Raw genomic sequence first — 16090 nt, 5'->3', positions numbered from 1 at the left:
TACAGTTGTTAGCCATCTTTGAAAGTAGTTCTAAAGCTGATTTGTAACCATTCAAGCACTGTACTGCTCTGTTATGATAGATAAAATGATTTTGATTATATAGTTTTATAGATTGGAATATTTAGATGTTACAATATTTAGAATAAAGAGTCGGATATAAGCTTATATGTGAGGATAGGAAATAGACAATGTTAAAGAATAGCAGGTCTATCGAACAAATTTTATCGGTTATTTACGGTTAGTAGATTGTGTCATATTTTACATTGTTTAGGATTACCATGTTCAACATGAGTGAAGTTGTTCCCCGTCTAACCAATGCTGCCCGTGTTAGGTTCTGGCATTTTAAGCACTTGTCAAACTTAAAATACGGTATTGAAAGGTAAATTTGTTGAAAGCTAAAAGCATTCTTAAGAAACAGGTTTTCACACTGGTCTATATTCATAGTAATGAGTGGTAGTTGAGAATGTTAAGCCTGCTCAGTGCGAGTGTTGCAGGCCTACTTTGACTCTGCGTAAATCAGTTGTGTAAATATTGCTAAACGCTGTAATGGAAATCATCAAAAACCATTCACCTTTCTCTCCTAGCTCTGTTTATTGCTGCTAGCTGTAAGTTACTGTCTATAATTTTTATGATCACTCAGGCCTCTCAAGAATCCCTGATTATAAAAATGATCCATAAATAGCTGTTTTATGGCAGCATTTCATTACCTTAGTGTAGCGAAATGATGTTGGCTAATTCGTGTGTGTGGATATGTAGTGCTGAACTATAATAGCTTGGATAAATATTCATCTTAATTTTAGTGAGCTAGTACCAACCATTAGTTTAAGATCTGATGAGGCTAAGTAAAGGATTATGTAGGGCTTAGATATGGGTCTAGATGTATATAAAGGTTGAGTATGAGACTAGATGTATATAAAGGTTTAGTATGGGACTAGATGTATATAAAGGTTGAGTATGAGACTAGATGTATGTAAAGGTTGAGTATACTGGATGTGTATGAAGCACGTACATGGATGTGTATCAAGTACTTACATGGATGTGTATCAAGTACGTACATGGATGTGTATGAAGTACGTACATGGATGTGTTTGAAGTACGTACATGGATGTGTATGAAGCATGTACATGGATGTGTATGAAGTACGTACATGAATGTGTATGAAGTACGTACATGAATGTGTATGAAATACGTACATGAATGTGTATGAAGTACGTACATGGATGTATATAAAGTACGTACATGGATGTGTATGAAGTACGTACATGGATGTGTATGAAGTACGTACATGGATGCGTATGAAGTACGTACATGGCTGCGTATGAAGTACATACACGGATGTGTATGAAGTATGTACACGGATGTGTATGAAGTACGTACATGGATGTGTATGAAGTACGTACATGGATGTATATAAAGTACGTACATGGATGTGTATGGAGTACGTACATGGATGTGTATGAAGTACGTACATGGATGCGTATGAAGTACGTACATGGCTGCGTATGAAGTACATACACGGATGTGTATGAAGTATGTACACGGATGTGTATGAAGTACGTACATGGATGTGTATGAAGTACGTACATGGATGTGTATGAAGTACGTACATGGATGCGTATGAAGTACGTACATGGATGCATATGAAGTACGTACATGGATGCGTATGAAGTACGTACATGGATGCGTATGAAGTACGCACATGGATGCGTATGAAGTACATACATGGATGTGTATGAAGTACGTACATGGATGTGTATGAAGTATGTACATGGATGTGTATGAAGTACGTACGTGGATGTGTATGAAGTACGTACGTGGATGTGTATGAAGTATGTACATGGATGCCTATATGGCCAGATGCTCAATGTTCTTAGTTTTGCCTTTGGATTTATGTGAAGGTTTAGCAAAATAGCCAAGTCATTCACACTGTTAGGACTAGTTGAGATTATACTGTCTGACACGATAATGATAGTCTTCTTGCTCACTCAAGTGTTTCTAATTAGTGACAATAGTAAAGATTTTCTTCTTTCAATATCGTTGTTTTTAATAAGCAAGTTTGTAGCTACTTCTAGTATCTGCACTTCTAATAGGATGATGTGGAACATATTTCAATATTTTCATTTATGATAGGCTAATGAGCGACATATTTTAATATCATAATATTTTGTAAGCTGATCTAGTTATATCTAATTATTTTCACTTGCAACAGTTTGTAACTGTTTCATGTGGTAATAGCTTCTATACACTTGAATTTACACCAAAACCATTTATAGGTCTGATTTTTGAGCTGCTGTCGATATGATCATCCTTTGAGATGGTGATAACCATGTATTTTAACTGTTGAACTCGCATGGCTGCATGCATGCATGTATGTATAGGGAGGGATCTTTCATCTTGTCATGTTTACTATAGATTTATAACCTATCCCTTGCTTGTGAAAGTTCGCAACTACAGTTTTCATTTTAATCAAGGTCTGAAAGTTGAAAATTTCGTGTGAATGCACATCAAATTTACACTGAATTTATACTAATCAAAATTTTTCTAATTATGAAATCGTTGCATAATTGTTTCATTATGTCATCCTTTGTTTTAAATGTATAGAAACGTTGGTTTAACTAGATGATTTGATGTCATATATCGGTATAAATAACTAGTATTTTTCAATAACCAGACTTTCTCACCTACAAACTCGCGGAGACTCTTGTGATGGTTTTTCTTTTAGATACTTTTTTTAAGGATAGAAATCATTCTGAGAATCATTTTTTATGTGCATTATATTTTCTGGGTGGCACAGAGCAGCAGTAAAAGAGCCAAAACTCAGTAGATGTTACGAAATGGTGGGGGCTGTTAATATCTTTGGCCATGACTATGTTTCTTATACAAACTAAGATTTATGGGCTAGGTAATTATATTAACAGTTTAAAATTTAAACTGTTAACATATCTGTTCTTGTTTATCTCATCATTTGAACTTTAAATGATGAGATAAACAATGAATATTAAAACATTTTTTTTAAGAACTTGGTCATATTACTAGCAATCATAATTATTATATTTGATAAATAATGATAAATAATAAATTAATAACGGTCAATTATTAATTTGGAATGATAACTTCGTATGAAGAGTCTTTTGTAGGTAGGTTAACTGTGTTTTAAATTTTACTTGAATTTAAGATGGTCATACCAGGTATGAAACTTTGTTTGTGCTGGAGCCATTTCCTTAAGTTACTCGTTATGGTGAAAAACATTTTTCACCCAAATTGTTGACTTCCTCAATGATTAATTTAATTTTTGTATAGGAGCAACATAGATTTTAAGTAGTAATTTACTCGTTACACAATAAATCAACCTATTCTTCCTAAGGCCTCATCACCTTAATCGGAAATGATTATCTAAAAAATTCGGTGAAATAACAAATAATGTATAATTATATTAGTATTAAGATTTATTTTCATAGCAAATGCTAATCTACATTTACCGACGTTTTTTAAATCGTGAAGAACAAAAATTATGTGTATTCTTAATTTAAATTTATTAGATGTTCGAGTGGATAGTCAATTGCATAACTTTAGTTCTTTAGTTTGTCAATGATTGGCATACAGTTCATGCGAAAATTATTTTATAAGGGTTTTAAATTTAGTCTTAGTGAAATAGAGTAATCAGTACAGTAACAATTTCCGCGAAATGGTCGAACCTATGTTACAGATGTACCTCCTCTAATAGCTTTTTTGGCGTGTTTGAATATCTTTCTGTCTGACAAGCTGATGCATAGCTCATGTCAAGAACTTCATTGTTAGTGCGCTTTCACGTTGCTCACTTTAATATTCCAGTTTTATTATAATTATGTATAGCATATCTTTACATAATACTCAGACATCGTTCATTTCTTCAACATTCTTATTAAAAAACTGCTGCATGGCAAATCTTTCTTTTTTTTCATTTTTAAAGCTTATTTCATAATCTGTCGCTATGACTAGGCTTCCGAGTTTAGTTTTGCCAATCTAGTAAAGTTACTGCTCCGAAATATTACTAAGATGAGAAGGAATATTTTAGTCTTACAATCTTTAGAGCCCTAATACATTTTGGAGCCAAATCATTGTTGTGGTGTTTGTTTTTTTACAGATGGGAATTAAGTAGATTTGCTTATGCGAGTCAAAAAAATGCAAAAAAACTAGATTAATCTCATCAGATCTATTGTTCGCTTATGCAAAATGATGCCATATTGTCACCAAATTTGCAAAACTGTCGATGTGAACATACTGATTATGGCATGGCAGCAAAATTGCTGACTGGTCTAGAGTGGGTTTTAAAAAAGGCTTTTTATTGTTATCGGTTATAAGAAATGTGTGGCCAAACATTTGGTCCTGTTAACTTAGCCTGGCTACACACCAACGACTTCCATCGCCCATGTCTAGTGTAGATAGACATTTGCTACACACTCCAACGCTACTAACCATCTGTTATGTTGATAAATAGATTGACTGAAAAAAAATTGACATCAATTGTGTGAAGATCGTAATTCACTTCTTGTTGTATTTTTCAGTGCACTTATCAATGTATCGTCAGGATATTTGTTATGAAATATTGATTATCAAAGATTTGGGATAACAATAAAGTTTAAACAGCTACATATTTGCGTTACTGTATTTACATGTACAAAATACTCCAAATTCATGACATCAATTAAACCATAACTGTCACGTACAACTTTTATCGTATGTTCTAGGTAAATTAGACACGCTGATTCCGATTTTGTACTAAAAATAAACATTGGTCCACTAACCTTCAAACTCATTAAGGCTTTTTTAAAGCGTTTCATTATTTGTCTCGAAAACAACACAATCGGGCATAACACACTCCGCCCATAAATATGTGACAAAACCTAGCTTTTTCAGGAACGGATGTTAGGGATGTTTAGTCCGATTTAGAATAATAGAGATGGGTGTCTTAAAACCCATTATTATCTAAATCCAGCCTGTAAAATAGTCTCAGTCTTTTATGAAAAGCATATAAACTATTTAAAATTGCTCTTAACTTGTTACATGATGTTTAAATAGGCTGAACGCCCAGAAAAATGAGCTCAAAAAGCGCGGTTTTATCACAAGCTAGCGTAGTTATCGCGCTTTTTTTAGCTCAGTTTTAAATATGCAATGTTAAATAACTTATCTACCTTTCAGAAAGGACCGAGATTATTTTCAAGGCTGAATTTAGATAATAATGGATTTTAAAATATCCATCTCTATTATTCTAAATTGGTCTAAACATCCCTAACTTCTTCTCCTAACAAGCTAGGTTGTGTCACGTATTTATGGACGGATCTTGTTGTGCCGCTCGTGTGGTTTTCGAGACCGATATTAAAACGCTGTAAAAAGCCTTCATTACTATGAAAGTTAGTGGACCAATCTTTATTTTGAGTACAATATCGCAATCAATGTGTCTGATTTACCTAGTAAATACGATAAAAGTTGTACGTGACAGTTATGGTTTAAACTATAGAAAAATGATTTCAACATATTAATCACCAAATAATCTGAAATGTTTTATGAACAGCTCTAGTTTGTACTAGTAGCCCTTCATATAGCCATTACAAAAAAGAATATCTTAGTATCTTTCACCTTGATAGTTGCTTATGAACAGCCATCTTGTCCTTGTTGTTCAAAAGTCAATTTTGGACATGCCTTGCTTACATTGTAAATGAATAAAATTGAATCGTGTTCGGTATAATGAGCAGCCTGACCAATCACAATTACATTGCATCAATTATTTCTCCAACAGTGTAGCCAAACACGTTCGTTTCAAAACGGGCTAATCACACATTGCCGATGTATCACCAACAAATAACAATGCAAACGTCTCAGTTCCTTGATGTGTGTGGCCAGGATTTTAGACTAATGGAATTTGACAGTAAAGTTATTGTGCTATTTATCGTTTACTGGATGAAGATAAGTCCTGTTGACTTGCTGTTCATATGCAGTTGAACTTCTATTTACAATCACATCCAGGAGTGAATTTGGTAACTGACAATGAAAAATTGATGCCAACTGTTGACTCTACATCCATACTAATTTTTAACATTTGGCATTCAAAATAAGCAAATGTTTAAAATATAATGTAAAACTAATATGTAAAAACGATTAAAAATATAGCCATGTTAGCTTAGACCTTACCTTGTTTATGTCAGAGTAACCTGTGCTGTGCGCTGTTGTCACTAACTCTACCCTCGAACCTATGCATCACCGAGCTCACACTTCTGTCCCCCCCCCCCCGACTCTAGGATAAATTAACACTAAAAAACTGTTGGTTGTCAAGTCTTTAGGCTACGGAATAAGCTAAATGAAATACAGCATATTCTTTTAAGCATAAAGATGGTTTTAACATACAAACCAAATCTGGTTCTAACATACAAACCAAATTCCAATTAATTTACTTCACGTATTAAAGATGAACATACACAGAATTGTAGATTTTAACAGAAAATGTCGGTGTTGTTCTATCATTTGCAATTTTTGGACGTTCCAGGTAATCTGACTGCTAGGATGTTTCAAGATTAGAATCAACAAAACTTGATCGTGGTTCAACGCTCAAAAGGAAAGTACGTGCGAAATGGTCTCACTAGTTGCTATCGTTGGGTTAGTTGATATCGGCTATTGCGTTCAACCTGCATCGCTGTGTCTTTACCCTATCAGTCCTTTTGCAACTATTGACGTCATAATCGCCCTTTCCCTTGATCTAACCATTTTAATTGCGATCGAGTTTTATCAATTTTAATACTGAAATGTCCTGGCAGTCAGATCACCTAAAACATCAACAACAGTCGCAAATTTAGTAAAAATTTTGTGGATGTGTATGAATGTATGTGTATGTACTAGAATGGTACAACATAGTTTATCAGCTTAGAGTAGTGGTAGCAGTCATCGAGGCAAAGTTCTGTTTGGGAATTTCAGTTCTTACTATTACAAGTGTTAGACAATAAATCACTATGTTTCCATGACGCACATGATTCGCAAATTTGAGCCAATCCGCAAGTTAACCGCATCATGGAAACGGCATAAATCCGCAACATGAGCGAGTTTTGCGATTCGCAAAACTTTATCAAATCCATCTTGTTTGCGAATAATTGAAACAGCACTTGCGAATAATGGAAATGGCACTTGCGGATGATGTGCATTAAAATACTGCGCCAGCTATTCAATTTTAAACATTTTTAATACTTCTGTTGTCCTTTCTTGATCAAGTTTCTTGCGTTGCGTCGCTAATTAATAATTTCTAGCTTACATTTCCTTACTTTGTTCAACAAGGCGCTGGAGTCAATCCGCATCTTACAAATGTTCATAGAAATACTTAATTCACACGGTAGCACAACTTCAAATCTGCATGATGCGTGTCATGGAAACATATTGTAAATGTTGTTGATCATTTTAGCCATTAGACTGTTCGAACTGCTACCTCAAGTGCATTTTTTGATGAAGGACACTTGTAGACTAAGGCCAACATAAGTGCGCTATATATTACTAGCAAAATTGTGATTTTAATTTATACTGTTCTCTGCTAGGCACTCAAGTCTACTGTTGAGTTAGTTTTCTAATTTCTACTGTGGAAAGGTGAAGAATCAATAATAAGAGTACCGCTCAGTCCCGCTTACCAAGGTTGATATTCCTGTTAGGTGGTTTCTTTAGAAACCTTATTTAATGTTTCCACTGTAGTACCACACACCTAGACCTTCCAAAAGTTGATGGTGCGCTATCATGTAAAAAAGGCCAGCTGTAGGAAATGTGCGGAATGCAGCAACAGTTGCTTTGACACACATTTGTGTCAATTGGTAGTAAAACCTAACAAGATTCTCCTAAAAGATTAGCTTCTCTTTGCATTGATCTATCTGGGAATAAACTGCTGTTGTTTGTCGTACTCAGAACCAGATGGAAAATTGTTTTAAAATCAATTTTGGTTTGTAAAGTTTGCACAGTCACTAGATAACCGAGGAAAAACAACAGAGTAAAGTCGGCGCTAATTCTTGCAACTCATATCCCCCTAGTGGTCAATCAGCCTATTGAGATGTCGAGAGTGTTTCCGTCAGAGCGCGCAGAGCCTGATATAACGTTATTATGAGTGATGTAACCAGTGCCAGTGGTTTGCTTGACGCTTAATCTTAATCTTGCCCTTGTACTTGAGTGTGGCATGCTGTCTTATTGGATATACATGAAGCCTGCTGTCGTAAGTTACTAGTTAAATCATTCACTCTCTCATTACTAGTTGTTCACCGCCATTGTTGGTCAGCGAGCTTAATCTAATTATTCATTCTGCTCAGCAAGTGCTCCTACAATACGTTAGTAGTAATAAAACAGAGCTTATGCTTTCTTCTTGACCCTAACTGTTAAGGCTAACTAAGGATTGGTTCTATTAGAGGGGCTCTATGGTTTTATCTAATAGCATGCCAGTTCAATTACCTTTAATAGTATTTTTGTTCTAGTCACTTTTGATCTGTTTATATTTTTGGGCAACAAAAATGCATAAAATACGTTACAAATCATTAGCTTGTGCTCTCCGAGGTGAGCATAGAGTTAGAGAGTTTTGGTATGAAAAAAATGATCTCAGCTTGGTGAAAAACAATCATTTAAATTCACTTGTGGCAAGTTGCTGGCTAGACAGATTTACTTATTTCCATCGGTAACCCGATCACCAGTCGGTTGTCGACTCATTTCAATGACATACCTCGATAGAAAAATGTTTCTTTTATTCATTGCTTTGTGTTGACCGTGCCTCAATAAAATGGCTATGAAAAGTATGACACTCAAAATGTAATAGAGGGCTACCAAAACTAAGCAATAGTTTTGAGTAAATAGCAATAGTTTTCAATAAATGAGTATCATTACTAAAATTTGGTTTATTGTCCATTTCATCTGTATTTTTCTGTAAATCAGTAGAATGAAGCGTAGCTACTAGCCATTGTCAACAAATACTCACTATTTTAATAAAAAAAATTCAATATAAATTGTGTTGTATTTAGGACAAAGGTAACTAGGCTGTTTTCATTAACCGCTCAGCAAGGTAGACACGAAGAAAGTTTCACAGCAACGTTCATTTGCTGAATATATAGCAAATAAACCATGCGATATCCTCTCATGCCTACCTGGTTGATCTTAAAAACACTCAAAAATCCGCCAATGTGTGTTTGTTATTTTAGGGTTCATACCTGTACAAATTATCCTGTTATATATTCGTTGTATCACGTAAGGGAAGGTTAATCTGGCCGATGTTTCGCATCAACGCTGGATCCGATTTGTTCGGTTTTCTATGGAATTGGTACTAGATCTATCATGTTTGCGAAGAACACTTTTGCATCACATGTGGCTCATTGGCTGATTCATGTAGCTCCAAGTTCACTTACTTCCGCTTCTCAATGTTACCAAAAATGAAAATGCTATCATTACCACATTCATTCTCGAGTCTATTAAAAGGGAGAAAGGATGTTTAAAATAGCTTTCAAGGCATAACTTCATTGTTGATATACAACCAGCTCAGACATTAATGAAAAATGTAGCGCTTTGATACAAATTAAGGAAAAAAACAGGTGAAACATCATCCATGCTGCTCCTTACTGAGCTTTGGTGACCTAGAATACTGTGTAGGCCACACCTTAATTGTGTGTAACACTCAGTAAAGGTTATCTTTATGCAACACAGATAGTACCACACATGTAGGTGCATGTATGTGTTTAACCAATTTGGAACATCAACAAACTTGTTGATGGTTTATAATAATTTATATTTTATAATTCGGCTAACAAGTGTTTTTATCTATTGGAAGATGTAATAATTAATATTGATTCGAGAAGTTACAAATCGTTAAAAAAACCGTCTGCAACTTTTTCAACATGTTCAGGGACATTTAAAAGACAATGCCTTGGCGCAAGATGTTTCATTTGGCCTTTTGGTTACTAATAGGTAGTCAAGAGCACAAAATTGTACCTGATCACTCATTCTATAGAATTATTCACTCAAACCTACATTTGTAGATAGATTGTACAGTTTAATCAACTATATGTATCGTATAAGGAACTGTTTATTGCATCTCACACAAGAATTCTGAACGTTTCTTTTGTAACTGTGCACAGGGACCTCATCATCACCTTCCCTGGAGTAACATTTGTTTTCTATTTCTGTTGTCCTTTTATACTGTAAGAAATACTCTTCATATTATGTTCTGTAGTTATATTATAGATGAAATCAAACAAACTTGTTTATATCAGCTTTGGTAACAGGTACGTTTTCATGTTTTTTGTTGAATCAGCTGACAACGGTTTATGCCGAGTGGCTAAACTATCAAAAACATTTCTGTTATAGTAATAATAATATAATAGGTAAGTTGGAGTTTTTTAGGAAAGTTACAACTGAAAATATCCCTAAAACAATGTATTAATTATCAAATTATTAATGTATATGTGAAAATACTTATTCTTTGTTTAGGAACGGGTAAATTTGAGGGTTTCGCGCTTATAGGCCTAAACTTGTTGGAAGGCTACAAGAACAACTCTCTTCACTCCTGTAGTGATAGTGATTCGACAACTCTACCATCTTGTAAAGCATACCGCATTTCTTAGCCCTGTATGCCAATGTAGTAATAGAAACCAACTGGCACTCAAGCCCAAACGATGATGAAAAATGTTGCAAACTAACGCAAAGTTGCGTGAAATAATTATTATATTAAATTGGGAACTATTCTAGTTAATTTTTTTTTATTTCCTAACGTCGCAAATGCTTTATCTTTGATAAATGAACTGATCCTTTTGAATAGTAATATCTAGCTGTAGTGGGAACATGCAGGCAAAAAACTCTATTTGAAAATTTTTCTCAATGAGATTATAGTTTTTTGTGGCACATTGAGTGCTAAGATGATGAATATAAATCTCATGTGGTTATTTGGTATTTATTATCATTAGCTGTCGCTACCTGTAATATCTTAGTCACCTAATATAGGCTCTCTTCAATTATCACAAAGGTTTCTGCCCTTTAACAATGGTCAATGTTTCAGTAGTCAAACTGGTTGAAACAAAGATTCAGGAAAACCAAAATCAATTTGTTAACTACACTTGAAATTTCTATTGTATTGTTTCTCAATACAAAGCAGTACATATGGTCGCTTCACTCAGGTTTACAGGATAGTTTCGCTGTTTGGTTTAGATCTTCTGAGACCGAACAGATTCTTGGCTAAGTAGTTGTTGGCGTATGTTGTAAGCATGCACTAAGTTAGGCCTGATGGGTCGTTTTAACACGTTTATAATGATGCTGCAACTAAAGCCCTTATGACTACTACTGTAGTACATCAATTATCTTGGCATTGATTATATATGCATTCTATTGGCAGCACTGTCTTGCTGATGTCTCGCTAGCTTAGACCACTTTTCTTACTCACTTGTACACGCGATTATAAGCGTTGTAAGCAGTCAGGCTTCTCTTGACCACTTCTCTTGTTAGCAGCTGAGAAAGTGTGCTATAGATACTAAATCTCTCAGACTTCTTGTTAACAGCTGAGAAAGTGTGCTATAGATACTCCATCTCTCAGACTTCTTGTTAACAGCTGAGAAAGTGTACTATAGATACTTTATCTCTCATACTTCTTGTTAACAGCTGAGAAAGTGTGCTATAGATACTCCATATCTCAGACTTCTTGTTAACAGCTGAGAAAGTGTGCTATAGATACTTCATCTCTCAGACTTTTTGTTAACAGCTGAGAAAGTGTACCATAGATACTCCATCTCTCAGACTTCTTGTTAACAGCTGAGAAAGTGTGCTATAGATACTCCATCTCTCAGACTTCTTGTTAACAGCTGAGAAAGTGTGCCGTAGATACCCAAGTCTCTAAGACTTCTTGTTAACAGCTGAGAAAGTGTGCCGTAGATACCCAAGTCTCTAAGACTTCTTGTTAACAGCTGAGAAAGTGTGCCATAGATACTCCATCTCTCAGACTTTTTGTTAACAGCTGAGAAAGTGTGCTATAGATACTCCATATCTCAGACTTCTTGTTAAAAGCTGAGAAAGTGTGCCATAGGTACTCTATCTCTCAGATTTCTTGTTAACAGCTGAGAAAGTGTGCCATAGATACTCCATCTCTCAGATTTTGTGTTAACAGCTGAGAAAGTGTGCCATAGATACTCCATCTCTCAGATTTCTTGTTAACAGCTGAGAAAGTGTGCTATAGGTACTTCATCTCTCAGATTTCTTGTTAACAGCTGAGAAAGTGTGCCGTAGATACCCAAGTCTCTAAGACTTCTGTTTAATTAGAATAGTGTCATAGAATCCTTGTTTTTGTAAGTTCAACTAAGCATGATCGCATTAAATTTAATAATGCATATAGTGCGAAGAGCTTCAAGAAGCGCGATATGTATGTTTTCTTTCATTTCAATTAACATTTCATAGTTAGATATCCTTTTCACTGGTTTTTAGTAAGAACAGACTTCAATTTTCAGATTCTCTTGTTGATTGTTCACTTTTGACTGAAATGATTTTTATATAGGCAGAAACCATTTCGTGTTCTAGCTAGAGTAGCTCTCTAGAATTTAAACGAGTCAATCTCCTTACACTTGATTGGTATGTTCGGTTGATTTTTATCAAAACCCATGACTACAGCTGGTTTTTCTTAACATTAATTAATTATCCCTTAATCATCATGTAGCCACATTTATAAGCCTTTGTTTATGCAGTATATATTTAAATGATTTATAGTGGATTGGAATCCCAAGTAACTACCTTTGATTATGAAACACTCATTGTATTGTTAGTAGTCTGTTACACTTTAAGTTGTTTGGAGTAGTAACTTGCTGTTCAATTTGTCAACATGATGCCTCAGTAGGTCACACGAGTTGAACAACATCGTTAAAAATATAGCTGAAGGTTCAAATTAAACCTGTGGTGCAATAGAATTAATTTTCTGTCCATTGTTTATTAAAATTGATATGTAGAAACATTGTGTTAGCTCTAGTGTGTTTACATGATTTCCATATTATTACCATTTAGTCTTCATTCATAGTCAAATCTTAGCCATATTATTAGGTTTGCTTTATTTTTATAAACTTCAAGTTGATATATTTCAATTCGTTCAAGCTGCTATACAACTTGAACCGAATGAATCGCTAAAGATGAACTCGAACAAAATCTTTGTGGAGTTTATCAGAAAGTATCAGTATTTTTCTACCATTTGCGATTGTTTCTCGTTTGAGGTCATCTGATTGCCAACATGTTTCAAGAATAAAATTGATAAAACTATCGCGGATCAAAATGCTCAGGGCAATCAAAAGTACGATTACGATGTCTATAGTTATAAAGAGACCGACAGAATAGAGATGCGTAACGCTTCAACATGAATAGTCAATATTCACTATCAAAATGATGACTGCTAGTGACGGCTTTTTGCGCGTATTTTACTTATGAACATTTTAATCGCGATCAAGTTTTATCGACTTCAATCTAGAAACATCCGGGCAATCAGATCACTTCGATGATCGAAAACAAACGCAAATGATGGAAAAATACTGATACTTTTTAATAAACTCTACAAAAAATTTGGCTATGTTCGTTCATCTTCGACGACCAATATTGGCTCTAAGGCTAAGTGCAGCCACAAAATATCTCTTTGTCTGTTTTCAACCATAATTGCTAAATGGATCCCGAGTTCAGCTATGACCATATTAATGTAATATTTAGTTGCTATTTTGTGGTTGTATTAGTTATAATTGCAGAACATTGTGAAAAGGTAGCTTTCATCATAACTAAATCACCACTAGCGGTAATGGCATAAGTAGAGAATTTGATATTTGATTGTTTCATCATCTAATGAGGGCCAAGTTGGATACACATATCCCTGATATTTCAGGGTTTTTGTGGAGTTCACATAAAACATGCTAGGGGTGACGTTGGAAAAACTTTTTACTAGTTATAAAAAATAGCTACTGTCGATCGGTAAAGATATGGCAGTTGCTAAAGTTTTTATTATAGCAAATGTCGCGAAAGTGTATGTGTTCACTTTAGTTTTATCGAATCAGTGATATACTGTAGGCCTATATGTAGATAGATCTGTATAACCACCATTCCACTAGTAGCTTTAGTAAACATGATAATAGAACACTGATAGGAAATGAATAGAGCAACGCATTTATGAAACAGTGCATAACAGGACAGTGGCTGTTTTTTACATGTGCTAGGCTTCTTCTCACTTAGTTCTTCCTGATTCATAACACTGAGACTGTCACACGCATTTGCACTGCTGAAGTGACTGCGCACTTGCTATTTTTCCTACAGCATTATCCGAGTATCACAGCTATATAATACAAGTGTAGGAGAGCGCGTGGCATCCCGTGGGGAGGGTATATTGAGGTGGAGAGATAGATTGCATGCAGTTAGAATGTAGTCGAGTAATCTAGTAATATGCAGGACTTACATATTCCTCTCTACCTACGCATCTAAGAGGTCATACTGACCAAATCATAACGGCGCAGCGCTCAATAACATTACATACTTGAGTTTGTATCGCTTGATGCCTGCTTTAATTGATTGTCTTTTCTTATTAGAGAACAGCATCCACACGCATGGCCTGTAACTAACCGACTAAAGCCCAACGCAATATCATCGGCCAAGAGTCAGCAGCTTTGAATGCTGGGTATGCCGTATCCTCTTGGCCAAGTCAAACGTAGATGGAATTTTCGAGGAGTGCGCAACACTGCCGTTCCCCATGCTGCCTCTGAAGGACGACAGCAGTATCTGCCTGAACCTGTGTCTAACTGTTGCCACTGAGCTATGTTCTTACATGAGGTGCTGTCGACTGCTTACACTCGGACCGCAGCCACAGCAGCTCTCTGTCCCCTGCTCAATATTAGAAGGCATTCATCACTTATTCCATGTAAGTCAATTGGTTTGTTTCCAATCCCTTTTTACAACCTCTCGCACGGCCTACTCCGCACTTGCAACTGGGCGACTACAGATGTGCATCTCAAAATGCACCTGTTGCATCAGGGGAATTACATATTACTTAATATAACTTTAGTTTTTCACGGCATAATTTACAAAATTGTACAGATACTGCAAAATAGTTTACTACATTACATTTTTAAATCGTATGATTGTGCATCATTCTACCAGTATTTGGTTAGAAAAAGCGCATGGCTGTTCTTTATAAAAATTGTCTAATGAGCATTGCCATTGATTCTAAATATTATTATTTCAAATTATTCAAAAGAGTTGAGAGTACGTTTTGAGATGTGTAGTAACTAGTATCTGAAGGCTAGTTCACACTATATCGCCGTATCTCAGCGTTGATGCCACAATATTTCGGTTATCGTCGATGATAACAATGTTCACATTCTCACAACCCCATTCGCGTTTGCATCAGCAAATACTCCGTCATGCAATGTTCTAATTTTTTTTTCACAAAAAAGCTCTTTGTTTTCGCGTGCTCGAATCAAATACTAGTCTCACAGCAACTGTCATGATCGGAAATAAATAAATCACACTCTCCGCCGCGAATTACTATCGCCAAAATGGAACATATTGTACAGCCTGACTGAGCCTGTTGTCGATGCTTGGCAAAACATCGAGAACAAACTACAGCTGCAACACTGGCAGCTGCAAACTTTCCCCACGTGTCTGTGCGCATAGTTGATGATAAATGCCGAAAGGACAATGCCAACATACACCGATTTAGTGTGTGTTAGGCTTCAACTCCTCACAAGTGTTTGCTAAAATTGTTGTAATGAAGTTTTGAAAATTATCCACAAAATGGTGCTAATGTTGATTAGATTGCATCGATAACAATTAATTATTTTGTTTTGGCTGGAGAGGTTACCATGATTTTAATAATGGCGTGTCTAACAAGTTCAATCGTCACAATCACCAGAACTACACTTTGATTTGGAGTCACTAAGGTCTAAATCTGACCCATTGTCTTCAGATTCCTTTATAAGGTGGTTCACAACCTGATCTGAAGACTCGAAGACGTTTCAATAAACAATGAGAATGCAGAGAATGATAATGTAATATCAGTCGTTGTTACAGCGTTATCGAAATCCATTTTCTAACTTGAAAAATTGTCAAGTCATTCCTC

At 35.3% G+C, this 16090-nt stretch overlaps 1 protein-coding gene across 2 annotated transcripts in view; it reads left to right on the top strand.

Moving 5' to 3' along the window:
- LOC137405551 (uncharacterized) overlaps positions 1-16090 on the top strand; it is a 42432-nt gene that overhangs the window by 8729 nt on the left and 17613 nt on the right. For both annotated transcript variants that reach the window (XM_068091832.1, XM_068091831.1), the window contains exon 2: positions 14562-14890. In XM_068091832.1, coding sequence (XP_067947933.1) covers positions 14788-14890 — 103 coding nt within the window. In that variant the 5' untranslated portion in view covers positions 14562-14787. The remainder of the gene's footprint in view (positions 1-14561; positions 14891-16090) is intronic.

The sequence above is a fragment of the Watersipora subatra genome, chromosome 10 (genome assembly GCF_963576615.1).
Source record: "Watersipora subatra chromosome 10, tzWatSuba1.1, whole genome shotgun sequence".
Taxonomy (NCBI): domain Eukaryota; kingdom Metazoa; phylum Bryozoa; class Gymnolaemata; order Cheilostomatida; family Watersiporidae; genus Watersipora; species Watersipora subatra.
Note: the sequence above shows the minus strand (reverse complement) of the source record. Positions and strands in the feature narration are given on the sequence as shown.